The following is an 18,654-nucleotide window of genomic DNA, read 5'->3' on the forward strand; positions in this document are numbered from 1 at the left end:
GCAGAAATATGATGCCTGCATCCTCTCCCCAGCTGTACACAAATGGCTTTGCCCTACCTATAAAACCTTGTGGCAGCACGACGCTGTGCTGGGGCAGGGTTGTGCCAGATGCAGGGCATGCAGGTCACCTCTCTGGGAACACTGCTCTCGTCCTGTGTCCTGCCTTGTCACAGGCAGCTTCATATCCCATATCAGCATCTTGTAGGCTTGTTGATGTGCAAGTCCACAAATTCAGCCTTAAGCACCAGGGCACAAAGGGAAGATGGGTATGGGATAATTTTGATTACAATAAAAGGCTCTTAAACCTTAAAGCTTTTTTCTAGATGAATATGCTCTGTCTTCCTTTGCCAACACACACAGAGCGACCACATTGACCTGCTAAACTCAAAAACATTATTGGAAAAGTTGTTTACGAAATCTTACAAGTCTATTTGTTTCTCTCAGCTATGCCTAGGTAAACTTGAAACCAAATCCACAGGTTTTAGTTGAGAGACTCCTGATTTACAATGCTTACTAGGAAAAGAGTATAGTTTTGTGTAGGAAAAAATCTTATCCAGCTGAAAATTCCACTCCTCGGTTCCTGTGTGGGAGATAGGCTTCAAGCAAGGTATTACAGGAGCTGATTTGAGGTGATTAGGTAACATCATACCGTGCAAGATTTGACCAGGGAAGTAAGACTAGAGAAATGGCCTTTTACTGCTCTATGCACTATCAATAAAAAGCTGAATACTTAAAAATTTATCCCTGGTTGATTCAGGATATCCAGCACCTGCTCTTTGTCTTCTGAAAGTACTTGGGACCTTGAAGGAATGAGATGAAATAGTTATGTGGAAATTGTTCTTGGGAAAGTGAAGTTGCATTGTGTGTTGAAATCTAATAATAAAAATTCTTGTGGGACAAATCAGGGTGATGTAAAGGATGGCCAAGCAGAATAATTGAAAGACCAAAAAAGCGAGGTTGATACAAAAGTCAATGTTGTGTAGTTTTGTGTGCAATATTCATCTGTGACAGACTTTAAATATGCCTATTCTTTGTGAAGGTGTCATAATTAAAATTATTATTGTCCCTCTGTTCTTTGTATTGTAGGCTGGAAAAAGACAGTTGGTAAGCTGGGATTTGGACACAACGTGGGTGGATTTTGTACAGTTTTACATCCAGATTGGAGGAGAGACTTCCTCGTGCAACAAACCTGACAGCAGAGAAGAAGGTGTGCTGCTGCAGTACAGCAATAACGGCGGGATCAACTGGCAACTACTAGCAGAAATGTATTTCTCTGACTTCAGCAAACCCAGGTAGAATTTTGGTCTAAAATAATTAATACATATGGCATCAGCTTTAAAAAAATCTATTTCTCAACTTATGAAATCATGAATAGTAATTTAAAGTTATAATGCTTAAAAGTCATCATTATATAGAAACTTTTTCTGGCTGGCATAGTAAACTCCTGTCACTAGGAACGAAAACTATAATGAAAGTGGGCCTTAAAATCTGAAGTAAAATATAAAATTCCCTATCACCTCCTATGTGAAACATGCCTAAAATGCTAATATCTGCAAAAAAATAGCAAGCATATACAGAACTTACCCAAAAGAGGTGTAGAAATCTTCCATTTCCTCTGACTCTGGTTTCAGATCTAATGAACATGTATTAATGTCATATGAAGCAAAAGCTCCTTTAAATAAATATTTAAGGAGGAGAAGAAATCATGTTCAACCATTCAAATATGCTGTCAGATACCTTGTCAGTGAAAATTTAAATTTTATTTGTCTGCAGAGGTGCTAACATGATTTCTATTACCTGTAGTCCATGTCTTTCAACATACAAATTATTTTGTCTTCTCATCTTGTCATTTTGCATTGCAATGAACAATGCTTTCAGAAGGACTTCTGTAACTTGGCAGGCTGTTCTTTTCTAGAGGTAATCTAGGCACTTGGAAGTATAAAACTCTTGAATTTTGAATAGAATAGAAAATAGAATAGAATAGAATAGAATAGAATAGAACAGAACAGAACTATTTCAGGTGGAAGGGATCTGCAACTGTGCTCAGCGTTACTCCATCCTAGGTGCAGAATCAACATTTCCACTTGTTAAATTTTATCTCATGAATCAATCCCCATGCTCCAATCTGTCAAGATTCCTCTGCAAGAACTCTTGATCCTCAAGAGAGCCAAAGCACCTCCCAGTTTGTATCATCAGCAAAAGGGTGGACTCAACTCCTGCATCCAGATTATTGATGGGTACCTTGAACAGGACTGCCCTAGGATTGAACCAGAGGAACACTGCTGGTGACCAGTCACCAGGCAGATGTGACCCCATTCACTACAACCCTTTGGACTCTGCCCTTCAGCCAGGCCTTCACCCAGCACATTGTGAACTCGCTCATCCCACAGGTGGACAACTTGTCCGTAAAGATGCTGTGTATCAAAAGCCTTACTAAAATCCAGACAAACTACAGGTACCCCCTTTCCCTCAACTACTAGGTGAGTGCTTTAGTCTCTACTTGGTCAAAATTACAGGACACACCCAACAAAGAAGCTAAATTGTGAAAGCTTCATCACCAGACTATACAATACATTTTTAGAGAAAACATTTGCCCTCCTGAGCATTGAAGAGTGATGGTCCTTACTGAACATAGCTATGCAGATTTATTTTTCTATTACTTCAAATGTGGTCCAGATCTTATTTTCCAATTCATTATTCTTCAGTTATAAATCTAGGAATTCTCTGGAAAAGGACAATTCCTTCTCCTTTCTCTGCCTAACTGGCAAGTGAAGCAGAGTCCATGGTACAAAAAAACATATGATATAAAGAAAGAGTTACAAAAGGATTGTATGTATAAATGCATATATGTAACGTGTCTAAAATAGGACTGGGCAAGTAACTAATTCTTATACTTTTTGACATAAGTATGATTAGGCTTGAACGTTTATTTAACATCATTTTTGTAAGGTGTTTTTTAAATTGAACATAAAGCAAACTGAGGAGACCTGAAGTTCTTTTACAAAGATCTGTATAGGAGGGCTGAAATATTTTTACCCAAAGAAAACTGCTACGTAATCTATTGCTTTGTACTAGAAGGATGCTTTTGTCTGCAAATAGGACCAATCACCAGAAGAGAATAAGAAATTAATTTTGCTAGCATATGTCACTATTACTTCCTGGCATCAGAGAAACATTAAGACTTGCTGAACATGGATCAGCTGAACAGTTTAATTCAAAGCTAGAGAGCTCAAATCAGTTCCTTATTGTGCTTGGCAATATAAGTAATAGAGCATAAAAACTAGACATTGTCTTAAAGAGTTTACATTCTCCACAGACAAGAAGGATGAAGAAGGCTTCTTTATATGTAGTATATAATCTAGATATATGGAAAAATAGAATAACAGAATCACATAATCATTAAGAAAAGACCTCCAAGGTCATGAAATACAACCTTTGACCCAACATCACCATATCAAGTAAATTACAGCACTAACTGCCATATCCAGTTGTTTTTTGAACACTTCCAGGCATAGTGACTCCTCCAGCTCCCTGGGCAGCACGGGAAGCCCCAATGCCCAACCACCCTTTCAGTAGAGAAATTCTGCCTGTTGTCCAACCCGAACCTCCCCTGGCAGAGTTTGAGGCAATGTACTCATGTCGCTGGTTGCCTGGGAGAAGAGGCTGATCCCCGTCTTACTACAACCTCATTTCAGGCAGTTGTAGAGAGCAGTAAGGTCTCTGCTGAGCCTTCTTTTCTCCAGACTAAACAACCCCCAATTTCCTCAGCTGCACCTCATATGAATTACTCTCTTACACCCTTCCCCAGCTCCACTGCCCTTCTCTGGACACGCAAATTACTGAGGACTTGTACGTGTAAGATAGATGCTGGCTTTCCTGCCTCTTTTCCCTGTTGAGTGATACCTTTCTCTACAGACTGTGTTCTCTGAAGTTCTGCTCAATTTCTCTTTCTCAGGTTTGTCTATCTGGAGCTGCCGGCTGCAGCCAAGACACCTTGCACCAGGTTTCGCTGGTGGCAGCCGGTGTTCTCAGGGGAAGGGTACGATCAGTGGGCCATCGACGACATCATCATTTTGTCAGAGAAGCAGAAGCACATCATTCCTGTTGTTAATCCCACCTTACCACAGGTAATAAGCAAGATCAGGCTGTGGGCATCCCCACAGAACAGGAACTATCCTGTTAGGAGACTTGTTTGAATATAATTTTCATTGAAAATACTGGTTCTATTTAAAGAGCTGTAGTGTTTGCAGCTGCCTCTCTGTGTGGGAATAACCTGGGTCTTTTCACAGAATCATCAGACTCCTAATCTTTGTGACAGAGAATGTAATGATGTGTCTCCACAAAAAGTCAAGACTGAAATTTTGGAAATTATTATTTTTTTTAATTACAGAAAATAAAAATTGCAAAATTTGAAAGTTCAATAATTTTGGGAATTATTCTGAAGCCACACTGCAAGGTGATAATACCTCTGGCTTTCATTTTCATTTCTAACAGAACTTTTATGAAAAGCCAGCATTTGATTACCCTATGAATCAGATGAGTGTGTGGTTAATGCTGGCCAATGAAGGGATGACCAAAAATGAAAGTTTCTGCTCTGCCACCCCCTCTGCCATGCTCTTCGGTAAATCAGATGGAGACCGGTTTGCAGTGACTCGAGATTTAACTCTGAAGCCTGGATACGTCTTGCAGTTCAAGGTATTCCTTAAACATAAATCTGTGCAAGAATATCAGTAAAACTGCCCTTAGCCAATACTTGCAAGATGCCACTGGGGCCACAGTTCAAACTAACTCACACAGCATAAAATGCCATCCTGCTTTCTGGAAGAATAGCCAAAACCTTGGTGCAGGAAAGCATTTTTACCCCTCTGGAGAAGTTTTAGAGCTTTTCGTTCTTCAGCACATTTCAGAAGTGGGCTGAAGTGACTGTCATTATACTCAAGTCAGCACTAGGAAGTGCTACTGCACTGTTGAGTGAAAAAGGATTTATACCGTCTGGGGCTCTGAGCGTACAAAATCTCCAATGTGGTTTGGGTACATTTTTTGTATTTTAAACTATTTAAGGACTTACAAGCTGCTCTGTACTCCAGTGTGGGTTTTTCATATAATTTACTTTTGTTGTGTCAATGAATATAGGCTCCAATTAGCATTTTCTTCTTTAAAGAGCTTACAAAAATTTCAGTGGTCTGACAATACGTCAGAATATGGGCTCCAAAGAAAGTGTATTTGCTTTGACAAGCTCTTGTTTCTGAACCCTAATCAAAATTTTATTGAGTTTATAATGAAATCCCATTGGTGAATTCTGGAAGTTGGTTGCAATGCAATTTTAATGAGCTCCCCACAAATACATCGTCCTTACATAATTGGTGGATACAGACACTGAATAATTTACAAGTGGAATTATTAAAGAGATCAGATGTTTACAGGCAGCTTTTCAAATATAATTCCCACAGTTCTATAAATAGGAAAGTTCATTAGAAATACTGGGATTTGTAAAATAATCTAATTTCAACTAAAAGATATGCTAATAAAGTGCTATACAAACTGAGGGACTTCAGTACAATTTCCTTGTGAGTTTTATACTTTAAACTGTCTACAACCCAAGGATATCTCAATGTATAAATACCATTTAGCCTGGAAAAGATGCTTTTTGCCTCTTCACCACCTTCCTGTACTTCAGCAATTAAGTCTTCGTTCTCTAGGTTTGATGATCAACAGCAATTAAAAATTGTATAGGTTAAAAAAAATCAATACTTAAAAATGTTTCATATACCTTCCATCACTGAAACACTTGACAATGTAACATAACTATACAAAACGTAAGAATGTGTCACAGAACAGTGAGTTCTTCCTAATAAAGTCTATTATTTCAGGACTGAATTTCTACTTTTTTGGAAAGCTTTTCAGCCTGCACATAAATGTGTTAGTCCTATTTGCATGCTTTTGCGAGTGTGTGAAATTTCCATTTTAAATAGCAGACTGGAATAATTTTGCATTGATAAGCTCAAAGACAGTAATTTGTCAGAATTATTTCATTCTACATGAATGATTTTGTTTTACATTTTACATTCTACAGCTCAAGTAGAATTTCTACAATAAAATAGTGGAAACTAATATTTTTCTGATAGCTTGAAAAATGAAACTGAAATTTCAAATCAGCAGTTGATTTTGGTTGCATTCTCATTTCATGTTTTAATATGCATTTTTCTACTTAATCCAATCTTACTCTATTCTGGGGGCCCAAACTGCAGTGCCAACTTCCAGACATCATTCCTGCAAGGCCACTGACAAAGCTGTGTTAGGGTTAACCTGGGAGTCAGGCTGATCCTCTGGGCACACTGGGGCACACTGGGCTGCAGATGGGATGGATCCCAGAGGATACAGCTCTTTCCAGTCCTGGGCATGCAGGTGCCTGCACAGTGTTTGCTGTTTGGGGCTTACTATGCACAGGGACCCTTGGACAGTTCTTTGCACCTTTTTGTCTGCTGAACTCAGCAATGAGCCTTATTGAAGGGATAGTGGGAATATTTACTGAGAAATGTCATATAAATGTAAGAAACAGACTCCAAGCATCAGTCACTGTCTGCCAGCAGGGTTCAGTGCAAGTGCCCAGAACATTAAGCCTCCCAACACAAACAATCGAAGGTGGTTTGCAGCCAATAAATACTAATAACAGTGCAGGTTTTTCATATAATTTCTGACTCTGCTTTTTTGCAGCTGAACATTGGTTGCACCAACCAGTACAGCAGCTCTGCCCCCGTTCTGCTGCAGTACTCACACGATGCTGGGCTCTTCTGGTCGCTGGTGAAGGAGGGCTGCTACCCCACATCCCCGGGCATGAAGGGCTGCGAGGGGAGCTCCCGTGAGCTCAGCGAGCCCTCCGTGTACCACACCGGAGACTTTGAGGACTGGACAAGAATTACTATTGTTATCCCCAGGTCACTTGCAGCCAGGTACTGTGCATTGTAAACCACTGATGCCAGTGGGACCCGTGGATTAGCTGATATAGCTGCTTCTAGAATGGTACATTAGAATAAAAGCAGTGTTAAAATACAGCAAATCTGGGAAAAATATACTGTGCTGCCCAAAGCAGCAAGAATTTTCCATTTTAAAGGTATCAGATTGGTCTATAATAAATAATTAAATTACAAAGCAGTGAGAAACCCAGCACATTTTAATTTGACATCAATCCCTTCATTGCCTTTATCCATATCAGTTAGGTCAGAGGCACCAGCAAGAGAGTAATAAGTCACGTGAATTAAATAAGCCATTTGAACAGGATTAATTCCAGTTACCACTGGGCAAAGAAATCTTAGCAAGGTATTTGAGCTGATGCATAACGTGCTGTGTCACTGAAGGCAGCCGGGACAGCCAGAGGCAAAGGAGGGAAGAATGGTAGTTTGTAAGCACAACCTCAGCATAGGATTGATACAAATGAGAAAACATCAGATGGTGGAAGACACAAATAAACCTTGAAATCAGGAGGCTTTTCTCCATCTTATCTGGTTTTGGCTGAAGTTTCTCGCTCCCCTTACTCTGTCTTACTCCAGCAGTAAAACACCCCAATCTGATTTGCTGGATGCACCAAGTGCTGCCAGCACAACCACCCCACCAGGCCCCTGGCCATGTCCCCCTGCCTCCTGCATCTTTCTTCCCAGGCAGCTTTTCTAGTGCTGCCTCTGGTTTTCTGACACATCGTCCTGCCATGGGCTCCACATCCTCAATCCCATTTGAGTGTGTGGCTTATTTTGTATCAGGGGAGCCAGTGCCTCTGCCGCAAGGACTTGAAATAGCAGTGTGTACCATAACAAGTTTGTCTTTTCTTCAGTAATTAGCCAATAAAGGCAGGTGCCAAATTGCACAGATCTGACACCAGCTGATTTGATTTACCCAAAACAAGCAGGGCAGAATCAATAGCAGCAATCTGTTTGGCATTATGTTCAGTAATGTGATCAGGAATAAGAAGCTCATGCTAATACATTAAAAATGTAAGTATTGTGACTGCAATGAGTGTCTTGGCATGTTGAGAACTGAGTTTGTTGTGGGTCGCTTAGGAAATCATGGTTCGTGGGTCAACCAGAGAGCATCCCATTTCATTATTTGGTACAGAGCATGAGCACGATGATCACCTACCTACCAAATCCCAGTGCACAGCAAAAAAGAAAGAGCAAAAGGATTATTACATTTTGGGCAGAGTAGCAAGGAGGATCTTAGTTAATCCATTATATTGGCAGTGAGATTTTAAATCTGTTCCCCTCTCTGTAGCGCCTGTAAAATTATTCAGCTAAAAGTTAAAGACTGGAAATTAATATCCAAAATATTTCTTCTTCAACAAGTCTCCTATCCAGTGGGTCAGAGTTGTGGGCAGAGTGGGAGCTTCAGACAAAGTTTACTAAAGAAGCCCTCCCAATGATTCATGAGGTCAAGAAAGGATCCCAGTGCTTTCTAAACTCCTTTTCAGAGAGGAGCCTGGGTGCAGCTGGATCCAATCTTAGCCCCAGACTTTGTTAATGGTTTAGGTCCAAAGGATTGTACAGGTATAACTGAACCTCTACACAGCTTTGTTCTGCAGGATTAAGAATGGCAAACTAGATCTATTTATAGAAATATTTTTATTTATTATGGTAACAATTAGGCAAGAAGATCTTAATCAGAATTATTTGCTACACAGTATTGGAGTTACAGCAACTATTATAATGTAGTGCACTATGAAGCAACATTGAAGCAATTGTATTAAAGTAATTGTATTGAAGCTAGCAAAAACAATTATTAAGTAGAGATTGATGTTACTCACCCATACAATGATCATGGGCAAATTTCTTGCTCAGCCTTGAGGATTAACCTTGAGGGGCATCCCCACCCAAGGGAGGAATCTCCACCCACTCCAAGAAAGGGTATGTCAGAAGACCCTGCCATTAAAATTTGGGCTAGGCTTTTATAGTAGGAAGTGATTGACTGTCAATCATGTCTCTGGGCGAGCTGTGTCAGCTCAGCAGCCTTAGATAAATTATCAATAATATCACTTGTTTGTTCCTTCATCCGTGTTTTACCAGGTCTACCACATCTCCACCTCACTATCAGGATGTTTAGCTTTGGGATTGATGGGTCAGACTGGTTTCAGCATGTAAGACATGTTCTTTGCCATTCCATTTAGAAAGTGGCTTTTTTTCTTGCAACCAACTAGCTTAAAGTTCTTTTACTCAAAAGTGTGCAATCCTGTAATAAACTCTGCACTGCTGCTACTACTGAATTGCTTTCAAAAGTATTGTAAGAAATGGAGTTGAGGGATTTTAACATTTAATTAGCAGTTCAGGTTGAACTAAGTAGTAAAAAGCATCTTCAAAGTCACATCTAGTGATAAAACCATGTATTTGTTCTTTGCATCACACTGATGGATATGGGCCAGAGAAACAGAGGAAGTCAAAATGCAGCCAAAAGGTCTGGAAGAAATATCCTGAAGCAATGTAACACAAAATGTAGGATGACAGAAATACAGGCATCCTATTTGCAAGTGGCTAGTTTAGGAAAAGGTCCTTTTAATCTTAAGCAAGGAGTAGTAGCTGTTGAAGCTGGGAGTAGTAATACCATTGTTTTTTCTCTGCAGTAAGACTCGATTCCGCTGGATCCAGGAGAGCAGCTCCCACAAGAGCGTGCCTCCTTTCGGCTTGGACGGCGTCTACATCTCTGAGCCTTGCCCCAGCTACTGCAGCGGCCACGGGGACTGCATCTCAGGGGTCTGCTTCTGTGACCTGGGCTACACGGGTAAGACAACCCTCTTCAGGTGGGATTACAGCAAGCACTGGCTGAGTTAAAGCTGTAAATCTGGCCTCTTGTTTTCCTCTCCAATATTCTAGAAAAATACACGATGACATATATTGCGTGGGCTGCCAACAGGAATCTTTTTTGTTTTGTTAAATAAAATTCAGCGCAGGCAAAGCAGAGCAGCTGAAGGCAGCGGACACCGTTGATGTTTCTGGCAACCACAATCTTTGAACATCACCATCTGTATGAATGGGAAGGGACTAGAAATAAAAGAGAAAACAAAATAAAATATTATAAACTGAAAAGTCTGCTTAAAAGCCTTTGGATCGTCTTCAAAAAAATCGTTGCCATTTTTGAGTCCCCTGGCCATCAGATGGCACGGGACCAGGAGGGAACATATGTTCTGACAGGCCCTTCTGTGGAAAATTCTGCTCACTTGTGGTTTCAGGGGCTTTTATTCTGAAATAGAAAAAAACCCAAAATGCAAACCCTGTGAAAGAAAAATGATTGACACAACCAGTTGCACACTGCACTCTTTTCAACCCTCAACCAACAAAGCAGTAAGCTAACACCTTTTGTTCCATTTTTCTAAAATTAAATAAAAGGATAATATTTTTCTGCTTGCAAAAAAAGTGCCTTATCAACATAAAGAGTGAGTATTTTTCAACTAGTGAAATAAGCCATCTTAGAGTTTAGAGGAAGAGAGCTTATTCTTGCTACAGAATTGTAAAGTGGCTTTAAAAAGGTACAACCCAGTCATCGGGGCATTTTCTTAGAAAATCCTGGTGCTTTGTCACATATGGATGCAACTGAACCATGTGCCAGTGTACTGTATCTGACTCTTATTCTGTCCAGCAGTTTCACCAAAGGATCTCCCTCTTTTTTTTTCTTGAAGCATCACATGGAACCTGTGTGTCTAACGTGCCTAATCACAGTGAGATGTTCGACAGGTTTGAGAGGAAGCTAAGCCCTCTCTGGTACAAGATAACAGGAGGTCAGGTTGGGACAGGCTGTGGTGTCCTCAGCGATGGAAAATCCCTGTACTTCAATGGACCTGGCAAAAGGGAGGCAAGGACTGTTCCCCTGGACACCACAAATATCAGGTCAGTGCTCAGCGCTGCTGCTTACAGTTGCCTGTGTACTCAAGTTCTCTGTTCTGCCCTGCTGCAAGGGTGGATATGAGAAGGGAGGAAATGTTTTTTTCTGGTAATCATAACCTGTACGAGAACTCTACTTTTTTTGCTCATTCTGGTGTAATATTTCCTTTTTTTGAAAGAGAATACTTAGGTTAGAAACAGTGGAATAGCAGCATAAAATAACATAAAATATTAACTCTCTATCCTTCTGAGAAGATAGTTTGCATTGTATTCTAAGGCAGAAGACATGGCCTTGAGAATGCACAAAGCCTAAGACTCTGCCTGAGAGTCTTAGCTGGAGAGAAAAGCTCCTTTTCCCCTGACTGTGTTGAATTGCAGGCATGACGATGGCATAGCAAGGAGCTGTTGTTTATTTGCCAGATGTTGTGAAATACTCCACTTGTCAGAAGTGTTAAGGAATGGAATGGGAATTGTTTCTGCGTAGCCAAGAGGCTAACAAGCCTTCACTTCTCTCCCTGCTGCTACTGAATCCTGCTCCATTGGTAGCAATTATCCTCTTCTCTCAAATTGCCTAGCTGATTAATGTAATTAGGATGAACAAAGGGCTGTTAATTCTAACCACTGTTTAGCTTGGAGTTTGCTGCTGCTTCGTCCAGTCTCATGAGAGATTAGGCACCTGAAACCTTGAGCACCCTACAATTTTGGCAGTTAGCTTAATAAAATATATTTCTCCTGACAAATACTGCTCTCAGAGTAAGTAATGCCATGATTTGCTCCATTACTGAATTTATGCAATCACTCAGCAAAGACTGGCCTGGTTGCTGTGATCACTCTCCAGCTCAGGCAAGCAGGGCTCTGTAGGGCAGTGTGGGGGCTGTGGGTTTGGGGACATCCTCAGCTGCTCCCTGGCACTGCACAGCACTGCACCACCTGCCTTTATTCTGTCCCTTGTGTGTCTGACAAATATGTGTCATAGTTACATAATTATGTAAATTAGTTATTAATTAAACTAATTAATTGTTTGACAAATATGCTTTGGACAAGTACATGTTTGCCCTGGAACTCTGGGAAGATGCAAGCACTTCTATTCCACTGTCTTCAAATCTTGTGTTATTAATCCTGGGAAGCATTATATTGGAAGTAGTCTAGACTACTTCATTAAAAGTCTACATTCAAAACAGTATTTTTGCGTTATTCCTTCTTTCATGGAGAAATATTTTTATAAAGAGAAGTATTTCCTTTAGTTTTAATATTACTTTGAAAACCACTTTTTATCCCAGATATTCATATTTATAGCTTTCCATTTTCGTAAAGTTTGAACCATTTTAAAAGCCAAAAGAAGTTTCAAAATTCTGAGCAATGCTCTTTCTTGATATTTTTAATATACCACTGCTTCTCTTTTGCACAAGAATATGGTTATCTGGTGTCTTAAAACTGCCTCAGAAACATAAATGGCCAGAGAGACGCTTCGTAAGAGCAACTAAGATCTCTATTCTGACCACATGCTCACAATGTGACCTGCTCTCCTGCTGGAACTGATTGTTATGTCAAAATAAATCAGTACTTTATTTGTTTTGTAAGCATCACAGTGAGCAGATTAACTCCCTTGAACAGTTCAAGCTCGAAGCCACATCCCTGGGCTGTTTGCTAGACTGAACATAGTGGTCATCTCAAACCCAAATGGGACTAATGTGGATTTTTTGCTTTCTTCAGTGTGTGCTCAAAGGTAGTAGCCACCAGATGCTGCTTAACCAGAACATGGACTTAGATTACAGCAATTACCCCAGGCTGCTTTTGAGTTCAGAGGAGAGAACAGCTTCAAAAGGGCAACACAACTCATCCTGAAATAGCGGCTAGCAAAGGCCAGTGTTTTTTCTTCTGGAAACACGTATTTCTTTCTTTCATTAGTTGTAAGGCAGCCTGGGTTGGCCGTGTATAACTCAGATATTCAGCCTCAGACATCTTGCCCTGAACAGATGCATCCTACTTAAATGTTTGCGGCCATCTATAACATTAACTGGGTCTTTTTCTCTAGAAGCAAGGGCACACTAAGTTTGTGAGAGTGTGAAGGGTTAACTGAAAGGCCCATACGCTAAAAAGAAAATAATTCCTCAGCCTAGAAATTTTTTTCATTATTGGAGCTAAAATTAATGTCACTTGAAAGGGGAGATTAAAGGGAAGTACTTTTTCCGATTTTGGTATTACTTTTTGCATTCAATAATGCCTTGCATAGAATTCAGTTATCTTATTAGGGGTCATCTTAGCCCCTGCACAGTTCTCTTTTATTTTTGCAAGGGTTTTTTGGTTGGGAGGTTTTGGTGACTGAGTAAACAGCAGGAAAATATGCCTTGAAAGACATACTGTCAGATATGTGGATTGAGGGTTGTGAATAGGAAGGCTGAAACTCCTGCAGTAGATTTTTAAGCTGCTTATTTTTCAGGTTAATAGTGTTTTCCCAGACCTTTTAAGATCTTGTTTTGTTAAATCATGCATGGAAAAGCCTGACTAAAAACTTGAAAAATATTGCAAGACACTAAATTTTTATTTTCATTCTGAATTCCTGCAGATCTACCTATGCATGTTCCCTACCACCAGTTACAGCTTTTTGAATGTAAAATGTAAATTTGATGTAAGGAATGTACAGAATTTTTTTTCTTTTTTTGAAGTACAAAGACTCTTTTCTCTTTCACCCTTCTCTTCCTAGCAGAATGTGGTCCATGGGGGCTTGGTGTCCCTGGTTTGCTGTGCTCCAAAGGGGTTGAGATTTGCCAGCCTGAGGTGTGTGGTGCTGCCCAGGGGAGCAGCCCAACAGGGCACTGCCACACCCAGGTGTCACACTCAGGGCACTTCGAACTAAAGCTTGTCCCTGGGAGCCAATGACCATAAACAACCACTCAAATTTTAGTTTATACATTAAGTGATATCATAATCTTAGCTTTGTTTGTCCTATTGCCTCCTTATTCCTTTATATGTTTGACTACACCCCAGATATTAGGAGAATGTCATGTAGCGCTAAGGGAGCTGTAAGTGTCAAAGTTATTTCACCCAGACGATTTTTTTTTTTTTTTGCTCTACACTTCAGAAATCCCCTGGAGTCTCTCCATCCCTTCTGTATTGCGTGGCCCAACACACCAAAGGCACAATTTCACCAGCAGTATTTCCATCCTTCTGACTGACAATGTAATTCATGGATGCATTTTGGTTGCTGATGAGCTCCTGCCTCCCATTTTGATGGCCTGTGAGACTCTTGACTATCTGTACAGTGGGAGCATTTGCACACAGTTCCTACCTGGCAGCTAGAAACAAACCATGGAATATATATATATTTTTTTGTTCCAAGTGGTGACATCTGGCTTGTTAGCTGACCTAGCTCCCATCTGCTTTACAGGCTCCATTGCTAATGATTGTGCAACCATCCCAGGGAGCTGTTCTAGGTCAGACACTTAGAGATCAGATGGGCTGATTCACCCCTCTGCAAAAAGGGTTTCTTGGTCTTTGGTTTTGCTTTTTAACGATCTTGACACTTGGCAAGAATAAAAGAATTTCATCACAGGACTGTAAATCTATTCACCTCTGAGGCTTCTGTGTAGAGTTTCATTGCCTGAATACTTCTCCAACAGCAGAGCTGCAGCAAACAAATAGAACTTACCTGGCTAAATGGTGTGTAGTACTGTGAGCCTGACTAGTCTTGAGCTATCTGTGGGGTTATCTTAGCAATGAGATTGATGAGGATATTCTGGCTTGTCCTAGACGCGATGGATATACAAAACATGTCAGACAGTAGATTTTGATAACAAAACTGGAACGTGGCTGGATTTAGAATCAGAATTATGATATTGTGTATGTAACGGTGGAGGAGGGAAATTGGAATCCTGTCTGCATTTTACTGGCTCTGGCTGTAGTCATGTAGCTTGTCTGTGATTTTACCAAAATTACTACAAATTAGGACCAAATCCTCTAAAGCAAAAAGAGTTATCCTTGTGGGAAATTATTTGAGTGGCAAAAATGCACCTCAATATTTATATTTTAAATAAAGAAGTTATCTACATGCAATAGAATTAATGAAGCCTGATTTTCTATCATCCTAATTTAAAAACTGGCCAGGAAGCAAGGAGGAGCATGCAAAAGCTCATCCTGGGGTTGTGAGTCCATGTTCTCCACTCTGCTCAGGTGCTGTTTTGGGTATGCAATGGAGACAACCTGTGAAGGATGTGCAGATTAGGGGGTGGTGGCATTCTCAGTCATCTCAATGCTCTTTACCTTAGTTATGACCCAGTAAGACTCAGATGGATGCCTGAGACATGCAGTGAAATTTGGTGAGCAGCAGGACATTAATTGAAATTAATTGTTGTTAAATTGCACAATAGTGTGTATCTAAGAGGAAATATAAACTACTCTAAAACCACAGAGTCACAATAATAAACACAAGCTCAGCAGGGATACTATGGCATGGCTGCAGATTGGGGGAAAAAAATTAACAGTATTTTGGAGCAGAACGATGGAATAATACTTAATTCAAATACAGCTAAACAGGGATGTTCCAGACTAATCCAGAGTTCTGTCAATAAAACCAGAAATCCTGTCTCAAGGAGTTTTGTGGCATCAGAAGGATTGCAGGAAGTAGTTTTGGGAAAAATTGAAGACACGGAAAAATGTTCATACAGAGACTCAGATGCAACGGTTGCCATGGTTTACAGTAGAAAGGGATAAGAGAAGGTAGGGAAGTTATAAAAGCACTGACTACAGGACAGGTTGCAAGAAAAGCAGACCAGGAACTTTTTTTCACCATTTCATGATGTGAGAACAAGAAAATATTCAATGAAATCATAATGTATAGGTTCAAAATCAAAGGGCCTACTTCACAAAATCTTCAGTGAACTCATTTCACTGAAAATTGTTTACATCAAGAATTTAAGGGTCTAAAAAGGATTGGTGGTTTAGGAGGATATAAAAATTTTATTACAAGTCTAATGCTGTATTTTAAAGCTTCACCTAATTTCCAGTTACAAGAGGCCAAGGTAAGATCTGATGTAAGAAACAGCTTTGCCTGCTTTGTAGATTTTGCACCTCTTGTGTGAGATGGAACTGCTAAATTCCGCTACTCACTCAAAACCACATTTATTAGGCACGGGATTAATAAACCACATCACTTTCTTCTGTCTTGGGTCCTTCACTATTTACCATGCTCACGTTTGATTTCTCTATGAATATTCCCTAATCAATAAGCCTGGAATAATGACCTAACTGAAAATGCCATTAGTTAAGAGGGGCAAATTATCCTGACTGATCTTGTGGTATCAGAAGATGATTACACTTCTTTTCTATCCTGTGTTTTTTTAAAAGGCTGGTTCAATTTTATGTACAACTTGGAAGCAAGACTGTTGGTAACTCCTGCAGTAGACCAAGAGCCAGGAATGAAGGTAAAGCCCCTTTTCTTTATAATAACCCTTTTTCATTTTGCATCTTCTGCAGTGTTTTTGCCTTTTGCTGCCTATACAAAATCAAAAAGATTTTTATTTTAACATAAATCAATTACCTCCTCAGTTTTCATAAGTGTTGCAGAAAGCTATTTACTTTTGATTGATGTTATTATTTGTAATTAGTTACACCAAACATAATGGCGATCCATCTGTAGGAGTAACTGTTGAAGCTGTGATGGTCTAAGAAAGACAACATTCACAAGGCAAGGTGTAATAGCTTTTATTAGACTACTTGATAGTGTTGGAAAACAGGTAAATTTACAATTTACACAGGACTTTTCATTAGGTCTGAAATAAAAGGAATTAAATTCCAGTTCATGGTAACTCCATTTTTGACCTGAAGAAGAGTTATGTGCCTGAAAACTTGCTCATCTTCTCAACTACACCAGTGGGTCTAATAAAAAATTGCCTTCCAAACCAAGCTCATGCATGATTTACCCAAAATGCAAAATTATAAAGCTGCAGCTGAAAATTTATTTAGTCTGAATAAACTCATCTCTCCCAGATATCTCCTTTTATTTGACCCACATGCTTTAAGTTACTGGGGTGGAGGACTGATGCTTGTGTTTGAGAAGGTTCAGCATTTTGGGAGCAGATTCCCATGTAAAGTGGTCTGGTTGCATGAAGACAGACCACTGATGTGATAGGTGAGAAGATTTAATTTTCCTCTCAGTATAAATCATTTAGTGTCAGTGGACTGTTTCCTTTGGCATTTACATTGACTCACTCACTGAGGAAAGCTGTCATCTTGCAGCATGGATTACACCAAGGGTTTGATTCTCCTCTCATTTGCACCAGTATAAGACACAAGAAAATTCAATTATCTTTGAACATACTCCAATATAAAAGAGTTTTAAGAGAAGAAATATACACAGGGGCTTCTTTCTTGTATTATCCCCTTTGATGAGCTCTGCTGGGCTTCTGTTGTGTCCTAGTATTTGCCATACTGTGTGTAGGATACAAAGACTATCTTAAATTGTCTAAATATTATGATAATTAATTTCCAAGGATGCTGTGAGTTTGCATACATAGCAGGAACATTGTGATCCCAGCTATCAGAATTATAACTTAGTCTTCCACATGAACTGCAAGGATATCCAACATGAACTAAATACTGTGTAAAGAAAAATCACTTTATTCCTATCATTTCTGTGGTATGATCATTAGTTTCCCTGAGGGTGTAAAAAAATTGATCCTTTGAGTTCGATGAAGACAGTCAAGATCTCATGTGGCAACTGCTGACCCATGTAACATTTGCAGTAGGACTTTCTCCACAAAATGCTTCTGGGCCGGGAGATGCCTAAAGGGTAGGGCAGATGTCAAAGGGCCTGCGCACAGGATGGGAGTTGGCAGTTCCTGAGTACAGGGTGAACTGCCACCTCTTTGCTCTGCACAGCCCACTAACTGCTTTTCTTAATTTTAAATGCAGGGCTTGTTGTTCAATACACAAATGACAATGGGATCACCTGGAGTTTGCTGCGAGAGCTGGACTTCATGTCCTACCTGGAGCCCCAGGTTGTTTCCATAGACTTACCCCGCGAGGCCAAGACCCCTGCCACCGCCTTCCGCTGGTGGCAGCCACAACATGGTAAGCAAGGCCATCCTAAAAACTCATTCAGCAGCTTTGTGCAACCCACATGTCAGTGCTACTCGGTATAGACATGTTGTGCAGAGACCTCAGCTCGTGAAAAACACGGTATTTTAAACAGTTGGGTGTTGTAAGAACATATTTGGGCTTTCCTGAGTCACACTATGGGGATGATTTTTTTTTTATAGCATCAAGCTGAAAAGTGGGCTTAAGAGTAAAATAGTTTAAGAGCTAAGTTTAAATCAAAGATGCTGTGATAACAGGGGGAGGGGAAAAGAATACTACATAAAATAAAATAAAATAAAATAAAATAAAATAAAATAAAATTAGAGTTTTTACCTGAGTATAGAGTGACCTGGGATGCCAAATGGCTTACACTCTTTATCTCGTTTTTTCTACCTGGTGGCTCCCATCTCACTATTTTAATATCTCCACACTCCAAAGCAGGACCCTCTCCTCCCACCATTTCTGGTGTCCCAGACCCCAGCTCCCCTGCACCTGCAAAACCACTCAACCACTTCCCACGTCCTCAGCTGAAAGTAAAACCCTAGTGCTGACTGATTCCTACAGCCACTGTGAGAGTTCCCACCTCTCATGGGAGCACATTACCACTACTAAAAGTGTCCTGATTAAATGTCTTACCTTTGCACAAAGCAGCAGCTCCTGGATCTGCAAGAAATATAAGGCAATATTCAGAAATATAGCAAAGTACATTTCAACAGCAATTCCT

General features: G+C 40.0%; 1 protein-coding gene across 3 annotated transcripts in view; it reads left to right on the plus strand.

The window, feature by feature from the left end:
- The window catches only part of RELN (reelin), a 276,616-nt gene that overhangs the window by 203,944 nt on the left and 54,018 nt on the right, over window positions 1-18,654 (plus strand). For all 3 annotated transcript variants that reach the window (XM_042018399.1, XM_042018400.1, XM_042018398.1), the window contains exons 25-32: window positions 1,087-1,292; window positions 3,956-4,127; window positions 4,495-4,695; window positions 6,715-6,950; window positions 9,602-9,759; window positions 10,655-10,862; window positions 16,200-16,276; window positions 17,766-17,924. In XM_042018399.1, coding sequence (XP_041874333.1) covers window positions 1,087-1,292; window positions 3,956-4,127; window positions 4,495-4,695; window positions 6,715-6,950; window positions 9,602-9,759; window positions 10,655-10,862; window positions 16,200-16,276; window positions 17,766-17,924 — 1,417 coding nt within the window. The remainder of the gene's footprint in view (window positions 1-1,086; window positions 1,293-3,955; window positions 4,128-4,494; window positions 4,696-6,714; window positions 6,951-9,601; window positions 9,760-10,654; window positions 10,863-16,199; window positions 16,277-17,765; window positions 17,925-18,654) is intronic.

Source organism: Corvus kubaryi, unplaced genomic scaffold (assembly GCF_017639235.1).
Source record: "Corvus kubaryi isolate FWS band 111438036 unplaced genomic scaffold, C.kubaryi_AGA036_p1.0 137, whole genome shotgun sequence".
In the NCBI taxonomy this organism is placed as follows: domain Eukaryota; kingdom Metazoa; phylum Chordata; class Aves; order Passeriformes; family Corvidae; genus Corvus; species Corvus kubaryi.